The following is a 23,122-nucleotide window of genomic DNA, read 5'->3' on the forward strand; positions in this document are numbered from 1 at the left end:
AAAGAAACATGTGTTTTATGTTTTTTTTTTTAAATTGCACCTGTATCAGAGTGACCCAACACAAAACCAAGCATGATGTGACACTATTTACATCATTATTTGAATGTCTTAGTTCTATATAATTCTGTCTTGTTCATTTTTCTGAACAAATATCTCAATAAACTTTAATTCTATTTAAATATTTTGTTGAAGATACCCTTTTACATTCCAACATCTCTTCAGAGGTATATAGCCATTTTAAGAAACAGCCTTGTTTTGTTTGTCTCTCTCTCTCAATCCCACTTGAAGTCCTGTCCCACAGTTTCAAAGAATTTGATATTAAACGGCCTATAAAACTCCTGCAGCTGCTCGAGGACCTCCCGGTCCATCTGTACGTGAGTCCTGCCCTTGGATTTGCCCAGGCAACGTGGCTGGCTGCTGCTCTCCGGCTTCTTCAGACAGGGGAAGCCTTTGGTCCGGTTGAAGTAGAAGTGCTTGTCCGTGATTATCCGCTTGAGTCCTAGGAAGTCCTGGACGCGTCCCATTTCCCCCGCCGGGTCCGTGATCAGCCGCTCCCCGCTCACAAAGTGCATCTGCGACAGCCGGAAGTACTGCAGCCAGTTCTCCAGGTGCAGGATGTACATGCCGATACGAATGGCGTTCCAGGAAGTGTCGACCAGGCCCTGGCTTCTGTTCTTAAAGGCCAGCTCCTCAAACGTGGGGATGTCGGGTTTCTTGGAAAGAGTCTGTGTGTAGTCTGAGATGGCTCTGGTGACGGGGTTTCGCACCACAACAATCAGCTTGGTCCTGTGAGACATGCTGGCGATGCGTCGGGGCGCCTCCCTGGTGACAAAGTAGCTGGGAGTCTTTTCTAACGTGATCTGGCTGTCTAGTGTTCGCGGCATCAGTCCCCTTGAGAAAGAAACAAAAAGGAGAAAACACACATGATGAGTCGGACAGTTTTTTTTTTTCTTCTCGAGTCCAGGAGCAATGTCCTCGTGATTTTCCTGCCTCAGGGATGACAGTGACGTAAGAGGGAGCTTTCAGTTTCGGAGTGCAATTATTTCTAATCACAAATGCCAAGTACTGAATGCAGCCCTGGTATGTGATGTGATAAATGCATGTTTATTATACAGTGGATTGTCTGGCATTTAGGGTCTTATAATCAACAAAGACATACAAATATGGAAATGCAAGTTATGTGTTTTAAATCTTAATAAAAAAACACAGACAAAGGCAATGTGTTTTACGTTTATCCTATTTATTTCATTGTTTTTCGTAAATAAATGCTTATTTTGAATTTGATGCCATGTATGAAAAGATTGGGAAAAAATACCTGTTTGGAACATTACTCACATAAACATGTTAGCTGGTAACAGGTGATATTATCATGATATAAAGGGGCATCCGGTAAAGGTTTAGTCTTCACAATAACGGGGCAAGGCTCACCACTTTGGAAAGAAGTGCAGAGGATAACATTCCGAGTCCAACAGTTTAATTACAAACATCATTCCTGCAAATAATTTAAGGATTTCTCTACAATCCATAATATAATTAAAATATTTAGAGAATCAGGGGAAATCTTTGCACATAAGGGGCGAGGTCCGAAATCAAAATGTAATGCCCATGACCTCAGGTGGCACTGCATTAAAAAAATGACATGATTTTTTAAAGGATATCACTACATGGGCCATGGAACACTTCAGAAAACCATTGTCGGTAAACACATGTTATCGCTACATCCACAAATGCAAGATAAGACTCTACCATGCAAAGTGAAAGCCATATATCAACAACATCCACAAATGCCGCAGACTTCTCTGGGCCTGGGCTCATCTTAGATGGACTGACGCAAAGTGGAACAGTGTGCTGATGTCTGATGAGTCTACATTCCTTACTGTTTTTTGAAATCCTGAAAGTTGTGTCCTTTGGGCTCCAGAGGAAAAGGACCACCCAGATTGTTACCGATGGTGTAGGTAACCTGCACATCTTTGAAGGCATCACTAATGCTTAAATATAGGCTACTGTACATACAGGTTTTGGAGCAACATGCTGCCTTCCAGACGATGTCTATTTCAGGGACATTCCTTTTTATTTAAGCAAGACAATTGAAAAAATGTGGTGCATTATGAAGCCCAAATATCACAATGGAGACCCCGAAATGTTGATCATCTGAAGTTGTATTTCAAGGAAAAATGGGAATTAATGTTGCTTTCAAAATGTCAACAATTAATGTCCTCAGTTTCCAAACATTACTCAGTATTGTTAAAAAAAAAACATGCATCATAATTAGCATCATCCTGCTGCCAAGTTAATAGCTTTGCAAACGGTAGGCGAATGTTTCTAGTTGTCATGTGAGTTTTCCTTTCCAGTGCAACATGTCATTCTGCTTTGGAACTTTGCTTCAATGAAAGTTGATTCATGAGTATCTGATGTTGGCTGTTGAGATAATGAATGCTTTGGGCACAATTCAGAGATCATCCTTACTTTGTTTCCTCAGCACATTACAATAACCCTTTGGTTGGGTGAAAATAATACATTATACAATTATTAAACTGGTCGTTTCCTTTCATGATTACAGTAGAGTACCTTTATTTCTTTACTCCACAGCATTTGAATTGGTTTCTCTATTCCAGGTACGCTACAACACAATTCTGATGATTAAATACAACATTTTCCTTATTATTACTGGGGGAAATATTCCAATAAAACATTTCTTTAGGTTTTCTCTCTCAGGGTAGCGGTAGCTATTACCTTGGAAATATTGATCATAACTTTATCTATGAATCCTGAATTGTCCTCTTGGCTGCCTGAGCAACTATTAATCTTTTATGAGAACAGCACCTTTTCAAGCAAACTGCTTTGCAAAACAGTGATACAAAAATTTAAATAAAACGTACAGCCATTCTCCACGATGTACAGAATCTAAACAAATCTTTCTTTTCTGTGACGAGGAAAGTCGTTTTCGTTATCTGGCTTGTCAATCTGCACGCATTTGTTCCACCATCCTCTGAGATGAAGATAGTGTAGATGAGAGGATCCTGTGTGTGCTGGTTAAAAAAGTGTCATATCGAGTTGACAATGCAACACACATGAGTGAAATGTGAGATGGTTCTGTTCAAAAATAGTATACAACAATGCTGCCTGCAGTTGTACAGAGCCCTTTTATGTTGACAGCATGTTTACACATGCAGTACAGCATATGCTGCAAATGAGGTGTACATACGAACCTAATAATTAATTTAGAGTAAATTTCAAACTTTTTGCGAGTTGCAACACGTGCCAACCTACCTCGAGGTATTGATTTTTATAGCAGTTTTATTTTTTCACTCCCAGTGAGTTGTAGCACCAGATTAATTAAATACATGTTACATGGAAGCTATATTACAATGAAGGGAATGCTATGGAAATAGGGGTCATATTTGTGAATGGTGTCAATGTGCCCACACCACATTGGCAATCAAATGCATCTCAAATCTAGAGGTATAGTTTGACGTGATCAGATCTTAGCCAAGTCTAAGTACAATTAGTATAAATTGGGTAAATTCTCAAGAGGTAAAGCACGTTGAACATGTTGGAAGGTACCTCTGCCTCTGTGTGTCAAAAAACTACATATGCTCCTCAGCAATAGGGAAAAAGTATAGCACATACCATTCCCCCAGGAATTGTGTTGCGAAGGGATTTCAAGCACAGTGGCCACACGGGATATTGCAACTTCTGGGTTCAACACATGACGCACACTGGCTCGCAAAGCATGCTTTGAAGTGTGAGGAAGCCTGGGGAAACTTTTTTTCAGTGTCTGCGCCTGGTGAGCTGGTTCTTTCGTATCTTAGAACACGATATGGAGTTGCGCGTAGTACAGCCAAGGCCCATGCAACAGCATTGTCTCAGGAGACCCTGGGAGGAGTAGAAAGCTTCTTTTTTTTTATTTCTATCAACAAGAAACTAAAATTTCACAGATTTTTTTATTTTTTATGACTTGAGTTTTATGATATGAAGACCTTTCTAGTTTGCATTTTGCTAGGTTTAGGAAAAAACAAAGCGACTTAGGGAAAGATCATAGTTTTGGTTAAGAATCAAGTTAAGTAATTAGTAAATGTTACTAGGACCTTCCTTTGCCATTATGGTTACGGAAGTAGACCAAGTAGACTTATGTTGGTAGCAAAGGATCAAACAGTAGTATTCCCGCGTTAAAGTCCGACTTAAGGGCTTTGTCACTTGAATATAAATATACTTTATAACGTTTTGAGGTATACTTGCCAAAGAAGAAGACCGATTGGTTCATATTTCTTGGGAGAACTTGTCTTGTCAGTCAAGTAACCCTCACCTTGCATGCCTTACTTTCTTGTTAGTCACAATATAGATAATAAGAATTCATAATTATTTTATCATAGCTGTCCATTCAAATGAGTGTTGAGCAATGTAATGATCAAAGGATGTCAGTCTTTTATGTCCATTGAAATCAGGGTCATTTGTAAGGGATGCTTTCATGTACGAGAGAGCACCATGGACCAACAAGTTCCAAGATCAACCTGTCTTTCTGTGATGTTAATGAGGTACACTGGGCATGTAATACACATTGTTGTATGTATTTGTAATCTACAAACATTGTTTTGATCATAGCAGTGTGTAGTTGGGGCTCAGAATCATGTTTATTTATCCGGTAACCATACAATGAGCATCCACATATGAGCCAGCCTTATTTAAACGACTGCAGATTAATATTACATTGAATGGCCATATGTAATAAAGCGAAGAAAATGCAAGTGAGGAGCAGAGATTGATTGTTTGAAGTCATTTTCTCTGCTAACTCAAACTCATGGTAGCAGCAGCAGCAGCAGCAGCAGCAGCAGCAGCAGCAGCAGCAGCAGCAGCAGCAGCTTCATTTCTGTATCAATTTGTTATTCAGGTAGCAGGAAACAGAGCAGAAGGAGAGCATGCGATACCTGAGGCAGGTGTGTAAACCAACTATCAGGATTTTTTTTCTCTCCCTGCTGTGCCCCCAAGAAAGTACCACCACTGCACACAGCATCGGCAATTAGAAGATACAATTGAGAGGGCCTTTATAGCAGTGGGTTCTGGTGTGCTTTTACTGAGAGCTGTTCAGTTTTTACTTGGTGAAGATAAGTAATTTTAATAGGAAAATCGACACAATTGTGATTTCACCGGAACCGCTTTGAGGGTAATGGCTGAAACTTTAGCATCTTTACGGGTATGCACGTGTCATTAGAAATACCCTTTAAAATGCTATTTAATGTGAACATCTTGCTTTGCGGGAGCGGCACACCTATTCAGAGACACACGCCTTGATTAAATGACATGTGAGTGAACAGCTTTTGATTGATTACCACCTTCTCAGTCAAGCCGTCAACACTAAATTATTCAGGGTAATTTACAGTCTTCTCCCCGATTCTTGGTGAAACTTTAAGTCAAGATGCATTACAGGCTCGGCAGTGACATTTTAATCACTCATGGGGGGGGGGGGGGGGATGAAGTCAGGTGTGGAAGATCTGCTCAATACTATAAATGAGACCTTTTCCCTGGTCAAATAGGAAAAGATGGCTGAGAGTTAATTTGCTTCTGGATGCTTCAGCATAGCATTGGATGTTATTGCACAGTTTCTGCCGCTGTAGGTTAAAAAGAAATGATAGGAAATTGAAGTTAAAGTTTTTAAGGAACTTTTTATGCATTATTTATTATATTTTGAATGATATTTTATCTATACGTCGATAGGAACAGAGTAGAAAGGAGACTGAATGATCAGTTTTGCAGGAAGTGACTAGAAATCTGTGTAAGCTTACATTAAAAATGTCATCAAGTCATTACAGAGCATAGTTGTTATTTAAAAAAATAGTATAGTTAAGATGGATAGTTTGATTTTAATGATTGCGTCATCTGTTTTCATAGAAGGCATCATTCTGCAGTACGTTACACTGAAACCGTTATACACAAATGGAAAGGAACTGTAAAGACTGCCTTTGTTTTCCTTTTTTAGCACATACAAAATCCCTTGCGCATACCCATTAGTGTCAGCTTCATCCCCCTCTCGTTATAAAGAGAGAGAACAGGAATAAAAAAAACAAAAATGAGCATCCTTCTACAACTCTTAGTTACAGGTAGTAAGGGTTAACAGTGGAATACATGGCAGTCACTGGCACTCATTAATGAGCCGCGGTGTGCTGAAAGCTTGTCTGCATATTGTAGTGACCCTGACAGAGCCTGCTGGCTGTTTCGCTAGACAATTTATCTATGTTGGCGCAGTGGAAGCGGGAGGTCTGGAGTTCACACTTAGTCCCCTCTGGGTGCTGCTATACAATTATGGAAGGATAAGCCACAAACATGGATGATTTTCCTTTTTTTTCCCAATACCAAGGACTCCCTATTAAACTCAGATAAACCATTCTCCTCTAGTGTTTGGTCCCACTGGGAAAACATGCAGCCCTTTTTTTTTACAGAAGCAGAGCCAATGCAGGAAAACAATTAGACTGTCAATGGCCAATAAAGAATATAGTTTAAAATACAAAATGAAAAAAATGATGCGACGTTTGAAGTATTTATAGATCTATAAAGCAATTCATCACAAATGGATTTATGGCTGAATAAATCCACATAAAGTGATTTCTTTGACTTTTTGCTAGCCAGATAATATCTGTAAATTGCCTAGTGGTTGTTTTTCACTCCGGCTTTGAATTCTCGTGGGGCTCTAAAGGTGGAGTCATTCATCTGTGGTTTGCAAAAATATAGAACAGAATAGTATATTCCGGATTTGTTGAACCAGTGAGGATGAGCACTTTCAACCTTTTACTGGGTCTTCTTTTGCAGACAGCCAAGTGTTCCACCTCATCAAGTTAGGGGGGAAAAAACCCATCAAACAAACAGGATACGCAGTAGTTCAGCCCATTTTGATCTGGCTATACAACATTAACAGTACCTTGACCTTTTGTCCAGTTACAGCAGTAAAGGAGGACTGAATGAGACTCTGATATAGTCTCTACCTGCTCTCCAAAAGTGTACTTTGAAAGAAGATATTATTGTGTTGGAGATTCCATTGTATTAAACAAACTGAAATCAGTGATGCTGGGGTAAACACTACAGGTTGATAGGAGGTTAAGTGGGCATTCATATCAATAATACATTTTTAAGGTAATGGCTAATAGTAATCCAAATCTGCTTCTGCAACAGATAACAATTGACAGAATGAACAGACCCTCCTTACGTCACATACCTGCAAAAGCCAAATACAGATATAAAATCAGTTCATCCCAAACTGCAAACAATTACCACACAAGTGCGAAACCAAACTAAACATAAATTCGACCTCACAAGCTATTTGGACTCTCGTCTGAAGACTGCAAAGGTCCACCCCCGGTATGTGACACTGCATATTTATAAAATACACAAGCTGAAATTGCTGTGTCACCAAATTCCAGTATTTGCATGATTTCTTTCATAGGGTGACAAGGGGCAAGGGGTGCATTAAAACAGTGGACTCCGGTGTGTCTTATTCATCGACTGAAAGTTCTAAAGAGCAGAGCAGGTTGATCAGGGATGCAGACCATCAGAAGAAGTAAAGGTCAGCTTTGAATCATCTCCCTGTGAACGATCAATGCACTCAGAATGTATTACTGTCATTTCACTGGGGTTTGAACTTAGAAACAAAGTGTTGCATATTGTCAGCTCAGACCAGTTGGTTTTCAGTAAATATTTGTGGAGCAGATACAACATTATCATCCAATAAAGCTACACATACAGGATGCCACACCCTTACACCACTGCAAACAAGCCAAAAGAAACATGTTTTTATGAAACAGCTTTTGACAAGTCATTCCACATTGAGTATCATTGGACACATGTTTTTTTTACATGTGTTATGTGAAACATAGATCTCAGTTTCACATGTCAGGTAAAAAAGGTTGTGACAATCACCTCCATGTTTGTATAGGTTCAACTGGATACTAAAAACTGTTGAGTGGACACCATCTTCCCTGTTATTTCGTAAAAATTCAAGGTGACGCATGGCAAAAAAACCATTGCTTAAACCATCTAATGAGCTGGAAGATTTCAGGTAAACACAGATCTGAAGGGGGATTCAACTTAGAAACCATTCATCTCAATGTGAAGTGTTTTTCAGCAGGGATAAGGAGATTTAGAGAATGGCTTTACCTGCACTAAATGTTTGTCATTACAAGGACTAATAATGAACCTTGCCCATTAAGCAATATGCAGACCCACAGGGTGACCACGGAGAGGCCCAGATCAAGTATCCATTACATGCTGCGTTTGTTTTGGTCTCTGGAGTAATTTAACGATACATGGGTATACACAGTGAATTATAAGTAGAAAGTCTCCTTGGCTGAGATTGCCTATGTTTTATCGTGTTAAGCAGCATGCAGTGTAATGATGGTCACAATACACAAAGGGCTTTGTTGGGGGAACAAAAAGATGACATTTTATTTTAGAATAAATGGTTCAAAACTCTTATCAGAGGTAATGCAAAGTCAAAATATATCAAACAGACAATCATGAAACAGTTTAAATTGCAGCTTTATGTTAATGCCCCTATCTTTTGATTAAAGTGTAACTATAGCTACACACAAAACATGCAACAACAATACTGAACACAAAATACAATGCAAATATCATTGAAAGTTGCAGTGAAAGTACTGAAGTCTGGTCGGTAGATAGTCAAGCTTAATCAATTGAGTGTCTGACTTGTGCACTGAGAGCATAGCAGCTTCAGGGCGATTGATTTTTTTTTCAATTTGGAGTCTTCAAGTATTGGATTTTTGTCTTGCCTGAGTTTCATCAAATCTGGTTTTTCTTAATTTTTTCATGAAATATCATGAAAAGCCAATACCGCAGACTGACATGCATATTGCCATTAACAATCTGTATTACTCAAGTAGACTGCGCTGAGAGAAAACGTTCCTGTGCTGCACGATTCTCATAATGTGTGTGCCACTGCACTTCCTAAAAATGGCACCTTCCTCTTTCTTGATATGACAGCAGAGCAGATCCAGTCTCCACTGGAGAGGCTGCTCCATTATTAAAGTATCACTCACTTAGATTACAGCTGTGATGACATCTGATCATTTATCACCAGCAACAGAGGCCTGCCGCCTTGAAAGTCTATTTGGAGTTCACAAAGAGCGGTCCAGACGAATACAGCAAAGTTACGGCCAATTTCGCTATAGGTGAGAACCAGAGCTGAATAACAATTCGCTATCTGAGAATCAAGAATCTTTTTTCTAATTTAAATGAAGACAAATTGGTTGACAATGGCAGCCTGACTGAGGCACATGTCTTTCAATAGAGGACTGTTTTGACATCAGGCCTGTCCTCAGCCCCATGATAGAATGAAGACAGATTCATAGCAGGACAATACAGTCCTGTCGTAGAGGGGGGAAGAGTTGCATAATGTATTTGACCTTGAACCAAAACCTATTTAATCTCTGTCATTTCAACGCCAGGCTCTTGTTTTCATTGAAATAACAATTATTCATGGTCTGGTCTGCAGAGGGAAATGACTGACACTTGCTCTCCTTGAACAATAACGCGTTGAATTGGGCCGAGCTACGAGCTGTCACATTAACATGTGGCACGGACACTGGAATGAAGACATGAGATGGAGATGAAAAGCCTCTGAAATCCTAAACAGCACATTCTCAGATGAGTCTATCTGCTTCCTCTGCCTACTTTTTGTGTATTTATTGCTGAAATGTCATCTGTTGGGCTGCTGATTTGAAGTGAAACTATACAATCAAGTCAGTAAAGACATTCTGCAACATTGTAGAGTCTGTTTAGATGGCTAACAATACGTTTTAATCTTATAATTCACATGCAAAGCCCTTCATGGTTATAACATGGTGACATTGTTGATGTCTTAATCAGTGATTTGCAGATTAAGTCTTGACGCTGCATACTTCTCCTCCATGTATCATTCTATTGGTGTAAGTGCAGCATCTTAACTGATATACGTTTCATGAACGGAGTTGGTAAATGTAAAAGGTTGTGTCGCCTGATATACGTGGCTCAAGTGAAAAGTAAATGGTTTGATATCAAACCAAAAAAATGAAACCAGTGAAAAACAGGGGCCATCTGATGCGTCACTCCAATGAAAGAATGATTGGAATAAACGTCCATCAATGGCATTTTGTCAACACGAGGGAGAAAGAGATTAATCCAGCAAGGACTGTCACTTAAAAGTCATTTTTCTCATAATGCTAAAATGATATCATTCAATTGCTTTATTTAAAACGATGACCAATCATTATGAAATCAGTAAACTATCATTTTATTTAAAAAAGAATATCAACGCAAACAAAAAAACAAAACAATAAACTTATATTTTGAATGTGGGCATTCTCATAATGCTGCAGTGCAATAGAGGAACTCAGATTGTATTTGAATGATCTAATTATAACAAATACAATAATTAATTCAGATGAAATCGCATCAATTTCATGGTTATTCAAATCATTTGGCCAATGTATTATTAAATGAACAGTTAAAAAACATTTTCTACAGGTTAAGCCTTTTTTTAAATAAATGTGGTTTTAATATGCTATGCATTTAGTTAAAAAGTGGGTATTTCCATATTAACATGTCAAGATAGTTACACTTGTATATTTGTGTGTACGCATGTACTGAGGAGGTTCTAAATTTGTTCTCAGAATACGAAGAAATACAGGTGCGAAAATATTGATTAATCACCAATTTGTGCGTGAAGCGTTCGTACGCACGGTTTAGGCACAACTCTGTGCGTAGTGATATTAATACATAGAGAGTGGATAGTCCACACCGTAAGAAGTTTCACTTTTCACTTATATGTTTGGAAAGTTTAAAAAGACACAGCATAGGTGAAAAGAATATAGGTGAGAAACAGGAGGAAAAAGCTTCGACACGATTTGATCCCTAGGGATCACTGACTGCTGGATACTTCCAGAATAACAATGTCTCCAGGATGATAGTTATTTTGAAACTATCATTTGTTGCAAGCACTACTGAAGACCAAATTAAATGAACAATTCACAATTTTCAAGACACATCAAGTGACAAACCAGCAAGCTGCCATCATTTATTGCTTTATCTATGGTTAATGTATTGACAAGGCAAAAATTCGTAATAACTTCATTAACAACCCTGTTTAGCAGAAACCTACATCTAAAGCGGCTTTAACTGGTTTTGCCAAATATGTTTTGTAGTAAAAGTACAAAGCCTGCTGCCTCCACTGGCAATAGTTTTTCAGTCCAGAAATGTGACTTTTATGCGCTGAATGGGAGTCATATTTATTGTTAAATAATGAAAAAGTAAATGCATTGCCATCACCTCAGCCAGTCTCTAACTTATTTAACCTTAACCGAGCGCTGAGTTGATGAAACAAGATCATAAATGTTAATTACTCTATAGTTGACCCTGGCAGATTTTTGCAAGGATATGAAATGTGGTGTCAGTCATTTTTCGTTGGGTGAACATTTTGTGACTTTTCAATATGTTCATAAAAGTATTTTTTTTCCGGGAATTGTTATTTGTTTGTCAAAACACATTTGCCATTGCCACTTAGAAGGGTTGTTATCAAATGTAGTGCAACACATTTCGAAAATGTATAATTTTCATTTTACAAATGCCTCGATGTCTTCTAGTGCATTTGATCCACTCAAACTATTACCAATCACAGTGGATGGAGTAATTAATGTGAAAGTTGTGTATATAGATACTAGATACATTCTGAAAAGGAACCATGGGGAGTTTTTTAATGATGATCTACTCATAAACAAATTGGCTCCCTGGTGATGGTGGTCCATTACTCCACAGGGAACCTTTAAAATAGGGTCGAAAACTAGACATAACAAGAGTCTACAGCAAAGGAAGTGGTTCTGTGAGGCTGCACTCAGACACGGTTGTTGAACTCTGAGCTCATACTAATTTCATTGCATTTCATCCAATAGTTGTGGAGACATTTTACTCGAAACCACAAATGTAAACTTCAGTGTGGTTGTTGGGTTACAGCTAAGGGATTAACTAAATCAATAATGAAACATAGTCTGGACATCCTGGATGTGTGTACAACATTTCAAGGTAATCCATTTAGTATTTGTAAGAAATACACATTTCATTCTGGACCAAAGTTTTTGACCAACAAAAAAGTTCAATCAAGACACTAGGCTGTCCTCAAAATTAAAATTTGCCAGATTTTGCTAGCTTCTGTTGGTTATATAATTGCATACACAACAGCTACTTTAGCAAGAAATTAGAACACAATTCACTCATCGTTATATTATTTCCTGTATTCTATTCAAGGAATAAAAGGAACCACCTCTCTCCGTGCCATACCGGTCTCATTTGGGGGCCATAAAATCAAAAAAAGAGTTGTTTTGTAATTAATGTGTAACCACCGCATATCTCTGAGCTGCACTGAGACGAAGACAGCTCATTAATAATGCACAGTTGCGCCTTGCCATCTCTGGCTGTATAATGTGCAGTTTTCTCTGTGTTAAATGAGAGCCATCTAACTTTCCGTCCTCATCAACCTTTCTGATGATACTGTTCCAGAGCTCCCTGCCTCCCCGAGCCAATTAATGTGGACCTGGAGAATATTTGTAGCGGCAGCCTCTTATACAATTTCAACCCCTTTCTCAGAGAATCTACTGGCAGCGCTTCTGACTCCGGTGGAATCAATAGAGCTGAGATGCCCTTTTAAGTCTTGATGGTGTATGGGCGACGTGATTTTTTTTTTGTTTGATCTTCGCGATTCTGTGGAGAATGGAGAAAGTGGCGAGAGAAGTGCGAGGAAATTGGCGGCGTTTTTTATCAGGTTGCTGTACACTTATGTGAATACCATCGCACAAAAATAAATGAGGCCAGGCCGTGTGTGTTCTCTTCAGGAGCCACGGTAATGACCACTGCACCATTTTTCTTCTGGGCCTAAATGATCTGTCACAAGCTAACTGTAACAGGCAAGACTATTATGCAGAAACAACTGAGGAGAGTTCGATTGGCATCACATGTTGTGAGTTTCCCTCTGTTCGACAGACTCAGCCTCTTCAAATCAGTTCAAATAAATGCACATTATGCATGGCCATATTATCCTATTCATAAACAAAACAGTATGTAGAGAGTGGAGTGATTAGTGCTGCAAATAAGCCGATTAATGTGTATGTTTATTGATTCCTCATGATGCCACCAGAGCCACCTTACTGATGTGGACAATGTCTTTGATGTTTTGGTACGTGGACCTTTGTGTTGAGATTATTTTTTCACACTGATTCCAAGGTCAAGACTAAACGTCCACGCCCAAATGAATTACTCACATTAATTTAAAATGAATCAATGGCCATTTCAGTAATCAATTAATCACCGGAGTCATCCATCAAGTAGCAGGCTTGCAACGCTATAATGCTCATTACACACTAGAGGACATGGATGAAATGCATAGAACGATTAGAGTGGAGCTTGAGTTGAGATTATTTTGTCAAACTAAAGTCACAAAATCAAGAACAAATTTTCATTTCTCAAATTGAACTACCTTTTGTTTCTGTTTAATTATGACAGCAGGTTGGGAGTTGGGCAGCCGTAGTGTTACCATATCAGATGCTAACGTTTAGCATGCTGTGAAAGTATTTGCTCTACAGTATTTCTATGTTTGAAGTTATTATGTTTGGGAGATATTATGTTTAGGAGATATCTTGCCATCAACTAAAATGACAGAAACATGGATCAACAAAGTTGGCAGGATTTGTCCTCTGGTGGATCATGAATATCTGAATGAAAGTGTAATGACAATTAAACCATTGTAGAGGCAATGCTGCTTTGATCTGTTAATTGAAAGGGTAATGGATTCATTCATGATACATACAACTACTCTTGCTGCTCATTGACAGACAGACAGATAGACAGACCCACTGATAACTTGCACAAGCGAATCTACAAACACATGATGTCACTTGCTACAGACACAAATGTGACAGTTAATCAAAATGGAGATACTTCGTGTGACGGTGCTGCCAACAACCCAAACATTGTGAGAGAAAATCACTCGGTCCAAAACAATGAACATCACTCAGTCTGTTGTCTAGTTTAATAACAGTCTCTTCAGCCTGAACTACACAAGTGTTTGTGTCAATGTTTTTGTTTAAGTATTTATCTTGAGAGTATTTGTAACTGTCGGCGACGGCTTGTGACAAACGTGCAATTTTCCAACTTCGCAATTTGTCCACAAATGGCATCATGTCCAAATGGGATCTCCATTTATCTTTGTCTAAATTTGGAGTGACGGGATAACAAAATTGAGTGCTTCTGTTAAATCCAAATCTCTCGACTGACAGTATAGTTTACTTACCGGTGAAGTCGACTGTTGCTGTCGCAGCATTAAGTTGCATTTAGATGGTCGAATTATGTGTTGGAGTGAATGGTCTAATGGCGTGCAGGAGTAAGTGTGATGTGCTGATGTCTCTTTCGTTCTGTTTGACGGTTAAATGCTCCACAGTTCTCACATTCTGCTGCGTTCAGTTATGGTGTTAAACTTGGTGTTTGGTTGAATTCTTTACACCATGTCTGCATCTGGCCTTGTGTGAGAAGGTGTAAAATAATCAACACTTTTACCGCCGATAAGAAATGTCCTCCAGGCCCATGTTAAATGTCTTCCTGTGTCGAGTTATTTGCTTAAGTATATAACAGGCTTTCCAGCTCATTCTATTCAAGAGTTACACAGACAAGTGCCTCTGTTTGTGAATGTTCATAAAAATCTATTTAATTTGTGAAATGCAGACAAGAAAAAAAGGTTGTCTTTCTTGAATACAATTGAAATTATATCACATCAAACAGCGTACACTTGATAAACTAGTATAATGCAGGGGAAAAACAAGATTAATATCAGATATTCGGATTAAAAAGAGAGCCTAATGAACATGGAAAGGATGAAGTCAATTATCATTATTAGTTTGAAGATGAAAAGGGCCTGATTCTCTTGTCAGGAGTATGGAGCAGCTTTTGAGATAACTCTATTGTGTTTGTGGTGTATTATCTTACTTCTGCATGAGTACACTTGGCATGATTAACAATGCTTTCGTACATTCATTTTTGTAAATAAATTCTCACCCTGAAATTAAAGATGGAGTCAACGATTCTGGAGAACGTGTGTTGTCAAAATAACTTTTTTGTCAAAATCAGTGATTATCTCCTCGCGATCCGCTACCTGTCTGTACTGTGTGCGCGGTGGAAAACAAAAATCTGCTGTTCATACACAGCCAAGGCTCAATAAACTGGTATTTAAATAGAAGCTCAACATGTCTGTTTACGAAGCCAAGGCTGGGTATTAACACTGGACTTTTTTCAGTGTGGCGGAGGAGATATGTGACTTTGACAAAAAGTGATTTTGACAATAAGCATTCTCCAGAATCACTGAGTCCCTCTTCGATGTCTAACAGGATAATTATTACAATTTTTTTTTTCACATTTGAAATAACCAATCCAACCTCATCTTGTTTACTATAAAAGTGGTGTCAGCTATTTTAGAGAATGCTTGTTTTGAAAATCACTTTTGTCAAACTCAGTGAATATCTCCTCATGATACGCTGTCCGTGCTGTGTGTGTGCTGAAAAGAATTATTTAGGCCTAGGCTGCGTATTACATTAAGACAAACATTGAATATAGTGTAAGTCTGTTATTAAAAAAGCTGAAAACTGAGGCTGCCAACCTAACTGTGTGCATGTCTTAGGAGAGCTGAGCAAACCATCAGCTGACACTTGACGGGCAGCCGATCATACATGATAATTTGATGCAGCCTCTGCTGTTCATTTCTGCAGTGCAGCTTGAGAACAGACTTCCATGTTCTTGGAAGCACTGCTCTGTGGTCAGTTCTCTTCCACACTGGAAACACTATTGGTACTGTATGTGAGCGGAAAGCTGTAGGCAGCTCCAACAGTTAGGAATAATGTAAACGGATATCATCAAGCCTTTTCAGAGGACCTTTTCAGACTTGAGAGAAACATTCTTAGTCACTGGGCTCTCACTTTTCGATGATCTTTACATATTATGTTGAAGAGGAGCCTTGGATGTAATGCTTCAGTTACATAAACAACACACTGAATAAAAAATTCTATATATAAATTGGAAAAGTGTCTTGTCTTAAGATTGAATTCAGGGGCCATCTTGATTGAAACGTGTTAAAGAAGTGACGACAGGAAATATAGTGTAGCTATTTGTGAGCTCCTTTACCAACCAACATGTGGTGTTGCCTGTTTGAAGCCCTGTGTCATGTGTTATCTGTGCTGTTAGCTGTGGTGTTGACTGATCCTGCATCAGCTTCACAGCGCTGTCTGTTCAGCACCATGCGGCTCTGCTGACAGGAAACATCTGCAGCGCTGAGAGCAACACCATTGTACTGTATAATTAACAAGTAGAACCAAACGTGTGAACATGTGGTGGTTGAATGCCACTTACTTATGTGTGCAGTTGTGTTTGCATGTGGACATGTGTATGTTTGTGAGTAGACCCACTAACAGACATGGTGCCTTTATGTGTTTCTAATGTGCAACCAGATGTGCCCTCTCAAAATTAATCATAGGATGAATAAAAATAATGTTTTTTTAAGTGCCCTATAGCCTAACATTGCATTCTTGCTCAGCTTGACAGAAAACGAGTTAAGTCAACATTTTGCCATGGAAGTTTGTATCAAGAGTCAGAGAGGTGACATGAGTTTGGAAACTGCAAATGAATCAATCTGAGAAAAAATTGCAAACACTTGACTGCTTGCTTATTATTTTCCTCACCTGTACCAGTCAATCCCTTTGTCATAGTTTCTGTCGAAAAAGTGCGGCTCTGTTCCGAGAGCGCGCACATCTGGATGTATCCGGATGAACTCCAGCACCGCCCTGGTTCCTCCTTTCTTCACACCGACTATTAGCGCATTAGGCAGCTTCTTATTCCCATATTTTTGCGCAACACTCATGTTTCTCAACTGCATGTCAGCCCAGTGACTTCCAGACGAGGCAGAGGCTTTACTTTGGTTGCGGGGATCACTTGATCCTCGCCGTGCGGCGGACTCATCCAGAGCGGATCTGACTTCCAGTGAAGCGCAGACGCTTAATTGTCCAAGAAGTTTCTTCCCTCCTGCGCTCTTGCTCGGCGGACACTTCTTCCCCTCGTAACCCTGATGTGTCATGATTGTGCTGCGACAGAAAATAATACTATAGCATAAATACGTGCAGGACAGTGACACGGTGAATATAAAGGCGAATCTGGCGCTGAATCTGTTCGCAGAGGAGAGGAACATATGTGCCATGTCGCCATGGGTTCAAAGCGCTGCATGGTTTTCCATCGGCGTCTTTCTCTTCTCTTGGTCTGCAGTTGGAGTTGGGTATTTATAGGTTCTAAAGTCAGACAGACTGGCATATGAGGATAGGGGTTGCTTCCCCAGAGGCATCAACTGCGCGTAATTCTAGTTATTTCTTTTCATAGGCTGCTGCACTGCGCGAAAAAACTTGGAGTAGAATATGATTAAGAAAGCTTCATCCATGAGACAAAACTGGTCAGTTTTCTATTTTAAACAAGTTTTTCTCAGGTAGCATGAAGTAAGTAAGTCATTCGGATCAATAATGGTGCCACTATCTTAAAACGAATCCCATAGGAATTGGACGCCCATCTTTATCCTGCGTCTCCTTCTTGTGGGTCGATCGTGTGTCCAACGTTGTCCTGAAAACAACTCTCACCAGCGCGATTGTTCTGCTCGACTCCGAGGAGATTTCGATGCTCAACCCACCTTTCCCTCAAATAACCAAGTTGTGAAGATATATGCACTTGTGCGACCGGCTATACATATTTAAGTAACCCTCTGACGTCATACACAAGATCACAATTCAACATGCGTTTTGGCTTTTAAAGGAACATCCTGAATATTTTTGGTAACAGTATATATGTGATTTGAAGATGCAACATTTGGCTTCCTGGGTGTCAGTAATGTATGGCACAGAATCATTTCAACTTTAATTCCATTACTTCAGGATGTCAAAGATGCAATGTGTGGGGTTACTGAGGCGTGACAATGAGCTTAGTGTCCTGTGCATTAATAACGTCTAGTTTCAGAGGCATTCACCGAAATACCTTGGTCTGAAAATAAGCTATCAACAGTTTTGTAATCCATTTTCTGCTGTGGGCAACACCTTTTCACTTGAAACAGAATGTTTCATCAAGGCTGAGTATTCTCTGCAGAATTTTCTTCACACACACACACACACACACACACACACACACACACACACACACACACACACACACACACACACACACACACACACACACACACAACCATCTGAAAGTCAAGATCACACCTGATTCTTCTCTGCGTTGCCCTGATGCAAACTGGTTGCAGGAATGGAAAGTTTTCAGCTTGTTTTCTTAAAGTGGATCTATTATACTTTTCAACTTTTATGACCTATAAACGTTGTTATAATGATTTATAGTCATCTTTAACCATACTAGAGTATCAAATAATTACGTACATGCATTTAGACGTATTCCCTGCTGACCGTCTGGGTAGCTGTGCAGAGCGCTAAACACTAGGGCAGCCGGTTGAGAAATCACGTGTTCAAACCGGTCAGAATTTCCGGGTATTGTGTCGTCACGTACCCGGATGTTTCCATGTATGGTAATGCTGCTCAGGCCAGCTCCGGCCGCCATGCCCCCACCTTACTGTGCAAATCTCCCTCCGAAAATGTTCCGGAAGGAAGGTAACCAATCACAACGGAGTGGGGTTTGCAGGAGGGGGGGGGGGGGGGGGGGGGGAGAGAGGCGAAGAAGCAGAAAGCAGTGTGTCGAGAGCTACTGCTGTGCTCGCTAGGGTAAGAGGAAGAGTGTCCCGAAAAGTTTGTAATTTGTGTATTGGGGTTTCATGCTAGTGTTTGTACTCAGAGCATATTCTGACTGACAGTGTGTGTTATCTCAGTGAGGACAATTCATAGTGTTTGCTGCACTGAGGCTATTTTGCAGGTGAAGTGAACTGTTCAGCTCCAACGACTGTTGGTAGTGCAGACTGTAGTTAGAGTTTTGCACATTGGGCTACAGTTGTGCCAACTGTGGTTTAGCGATCGAAAAAAAACTGTAACATCAGCTTTTTTTCAGTGCATATACAGTACGGAGAGGAAGCAGATTGTGAGGAGATATTCACTGATTTTGACAAAAAGCGATTTTGACAACAAGCGTTCTCCAGAATCGCTGACTCCACCTTAGGTCACTGACAGGATTGATCTTTGCATCAGGTCAGCATTGGGACTGCCATGATATACTGTGTAATTGTTCTCCTGTGTCCAAAAGCGCTAAAGGGAAGTGAGGGGCGAGTTTTTTTTTTCGTTGGTAAATTAAGATTCTGGCTTGGGGTAATTTCTGACTTTTATTCTGAACTCATGGAGTCCCACAGTCATAGCGTCCTTCAGTTTTCAAATAGTTTTTGTTGTTCCCCTACTGTCAAAGTGCTCAACATGATTCACTACAACACTTGAAGCAGTCCTTTCTGTCTTGCTGACACGTTACGTATCATCTTTTTGGCCTCAATAACGCATTAGCATAAATATCATCAGCAATTTCCAGGACAGTTTCCACCAGTGATGCTACTTTTTTTGATTGCCGATTGCTCTTCTCTATTTTTGTAAATAGGGATGTATTTATCGGTTGATTACAATGTTCATTCGAGACTGTGGTCGTCAGACGGCGGGTCATGAAGAAATTGAAATCATTCAGAGCAGATATGTGGCAGTGTATTACTACCTCAAGGCAAACCATTTTTGCAAAAGTGTGAAGGGCAAAGTTGTCAGTTACTCAATAAGCAGTGTGTGCCTATTTGTAACACTTTGTCATTTCAATACACCTGCACGGTTGTCATTAAAACAGCAGCAGTATCCTCACATTAACTGGAAAAAGGTTTGACATCTAGTATTATTCCCTTTCTGCATCATTAATTTTTGTTACAAAATTAAAGGAGGATTTAAAGCAGTGGAGTAACTGTTTCCTATGGGTTTAAGTGAATCCTTTTAAGAAAACATTTGTAAGTGCTTTGTGAATATAGTGACATTATAACTATATGAATTCAGTGCTGCTTAAACAGTCTTTGCCATCCGGGGTTTACTGCCACACTGCTGCACTGTACAACAGGAAATAAACAATTGGCATTTTTCTTCTTTTTTTTCTTTCTTACAGTACCAAAGCCCATACACTTTTTATGAAGTCATCCGTCAGGCCCCTGGAGCTGACCACCAGACAGCATCGATTCCCCTGAAGCTCATCTTGAATGATGTCAGAAAAATCTAAGAGGCTTAAAAAAGCTTGACCATGTACAGCCACAATTCCTTTATGGTTTTCTTTTTTTCACTATTTGTCTTTCTGGTTTCAGTTTTCTAATTGGCTGCTGCCATGTAGCTTACCAAATCTACCAAATGTGTGAAATATGATTGGCAATCACATAGAACACATTTGTCCTTCGTGGGGCAGGCAAACTGATATATACACTCCTGAACAAAAACAAAGTATTTGCATTTCGCTGTGGTTGATCGTAACCAAGTTGTAAGTAGAGCTTCTAAACACCATCAGGAACAAGAGACAAAAAAACTAATTAAGATATATTTTGAAAACTGAATTGAAACTGAATTTGAATTCAAACAGGCTGTGCATCATCTGATCAATAGCTAAAAACCTTAGCCTTAAAAACTCAAAAAACACAGACAAAAAGTTTCAATAAAGGACTCAGTAGTGGGTATGCTCACTATTCTTGTTGATCCTCCGGCTCAGCGCTGGTGAAATCTTTTTGGGTCTACCATTTAAATCTTTTGTCCCATAACCCCCAGGATCTTTTAAGAAATGTAAAATGACTGTCTTACTGCATCCAACCTCTGCAGCGATTGCGTGTTGTGAGAAGCCTTGCTTGTGCAGCACAATAAATTGCTTAATTTGTTTTTTGTCTCTTTCTCCTGATGTTGTTTTGTAGCTCTACTTACAACTTGGTTACGATCAACCACAGTGAAATGCAAGCACAATTTTCCCCAGGTCTTAAGGTTTTGTTCAGGAGTGTATACTTCTTATCTGCTTCTGAAGAAATATAATTAATTTGTGGTTAATGGTTGACATACTATACATTGGCAGTCAGTGCTTTATAACAAACACACACTTTACCCAGAAAAAAGTCCTTCACATACTTAAAGTCTGCTCACACAGCCAGCAAGGTGCTTTTCAGAACACTTCCTAGAACACTTCTACGTGTGCACTATAACACTGCACCTGTCTGCCCCCACATCCTTCACACAGCAAAATATCAACTCAGAGCATCCTCTCAGGACAGTGGGCTGGAAAAGCATTCAGTAGAGGTGATGCTCATTCAGGGCACACACACACACACACACACACACACACACACACACACACACACACACACACACACACACACACACACACACACACACACACACACACACACACACACACACACACACACACACACACACACACACACACCAAACCCCTCAGGGAAGAATGAAGAATCTTGTCACTTAAAGTTCACACTGAATAGGGGAAAATGTTGCAGGTATTGTTAAGGACATAAAATACTGAACCCATGTTTGCAATTAAACCTTAGGAATGTGTTTCAATCCAAATGTATGCTTTCCATCCCCGGCTGGGAGAACTTTGATGATGTTTTTTTTTGTTTTTTTGTATTCTGTGCAAATGTCTGCAGTGCCAATGTGTAACAGAGCAGAATGTTATGAGGCTTTTGTTTGATGTGTGCAGGTATCCCAGAAATTGCTCCTAAATTACAAGCTCCTGCAATATGCGATAGGTTGCCATGCAGGAAATTTTCAGAAAGTATGACTTGTAGGGCGGGAACCTGACTTCTATGCTTCGAAAACAGACATAACCCAATCACGTGCTTGATTGCCTGGAAACACCCTTTCATGTCATATGAATATATGATCAAAATACCAATCAAAAATCACCTTTAAAGAAAACGTTTGTATTCTCATGACTTGGGTTGACTATTTGTATGCTGTATGCCAATTAACCTCATAGTGTCTCTTCTCTGCTGAAGCTGATGTTTCCAGCTGAGAATATTGTCCCCAGGGATTCAAATAATCTTTCTCCTTTAAGTTGATATAAAGCCCTGAAAATAAACAACGTTGGTACATCTTCTGTACAGCGGCGAGGCGTAGCGCCCTCTGGTAATGAAACACCTTCCCTTTCTTCTTGCTGTCGTCCATATAATGCCAAGGATATCAGGAAATCTCGCTTTTTCATTTAGTTTCTTGCTATGCGGAGATTATGGGATCACAGTATCAGCATGATATCAGGACTTGACAGCATTAAGTTATTCCACCCACTCTATGTGGAAAGCCTGACATTATACGGCAAAATTATGTGGCACGCTGTAGACTGCAGTTTTGTAGATAAACTTAAAAAAAGATGCCAGCGTAAGGACAATATCTATTGTTTTATCTCTAAAGAAAAAAACAAAACAAAAAAAAGTTTGACAGCGATGATGAGTTTTGGAATTGGTTATACAGTAAAATGTGCCCACTCAGTGTTTCCTAGAGAGATTCTATTTTTCTGGTGGCATTGAGAATCAACATGACTTTATCTTCACAATCCTCCAAACAAATCTAACCTATTCAGTTAGTCAATAGTAACTTAAAGCCATTATTTAAAGCAATATATTAAAAGCCAATGTGAGACAAAGCTTAGTTAAGTATAGACCATCTGAAGAACTGCGCTCTTGAGGAAGTGTAGGGAGAAGAGAAACAAGAGGCCCAAAGATAGTCGCTTTTTTTAAAGACTGCACAATTTTTTGTCTTTGAGAACAAACATAAGTGCCCTCAATGTTTATTCCCCTCAACTGAATCCATAACACAGAGTTATACAACTATCCTGAAAAAAGCCAGTTCATCAAAACGTCCAGACAGCGATAAAAGAATGTCTGCTGCTGCTGTAAATCAGTTGAGTGAGAGTCTAGGTCTTCCAGTAGAAGAGTGAGATTCCGCTCTGTCAATTTTAGTTGAGAGTTGTCTTTTTTTTCTTTCTGCCATGATTCATGCCTGCACCTTTCAGGCAAATAAACTGGTGTCAAGGACTGACATGAGAATGAAAACGTAAAAGGCGGTAAAAAAAAGAA

General features: G+C 39.5%; 1 protein-coding gene across 1 annotated transcript; it reads right to left on the reverse strand.

The window, feature by feature from the left end:
• Positions 1–272: 272 nt before the first annotated feature.
• Positions 273–17,260, reverse strand: hs3st2 (heparan sulfate (glucosamine) 3-O-sulfotransferase 2; the record flags this gene model as incomplete). The annotated part of the gene is made up of 2 exons (XM_080044541.1): positions 273–891; positions 16,749–17,260. 2 exons carry the CDS (start codon positions 17,258–17,260, stop codon positions 273–275), a joined length of 1,131 nt encoding a protein of 376 aa, XP_079900667.1.
• Between the last annotated feature and the right edge of the window lie 5,862 nt (positions 17,261–23,122).

This window comes from Ammodytes marinus (genome assembly GCF_949987685.1).
Source record: "Ammodytes marinus genome assembly, chromosome: 16".
Taxonomy (NCBI): domain Eukaryota; kingdom Metazoa; phylum Chordata; class Actinopteri; order Uranoscopiformes; family Ammodytidae; genus Ammodytes; species Ammodytes marinus.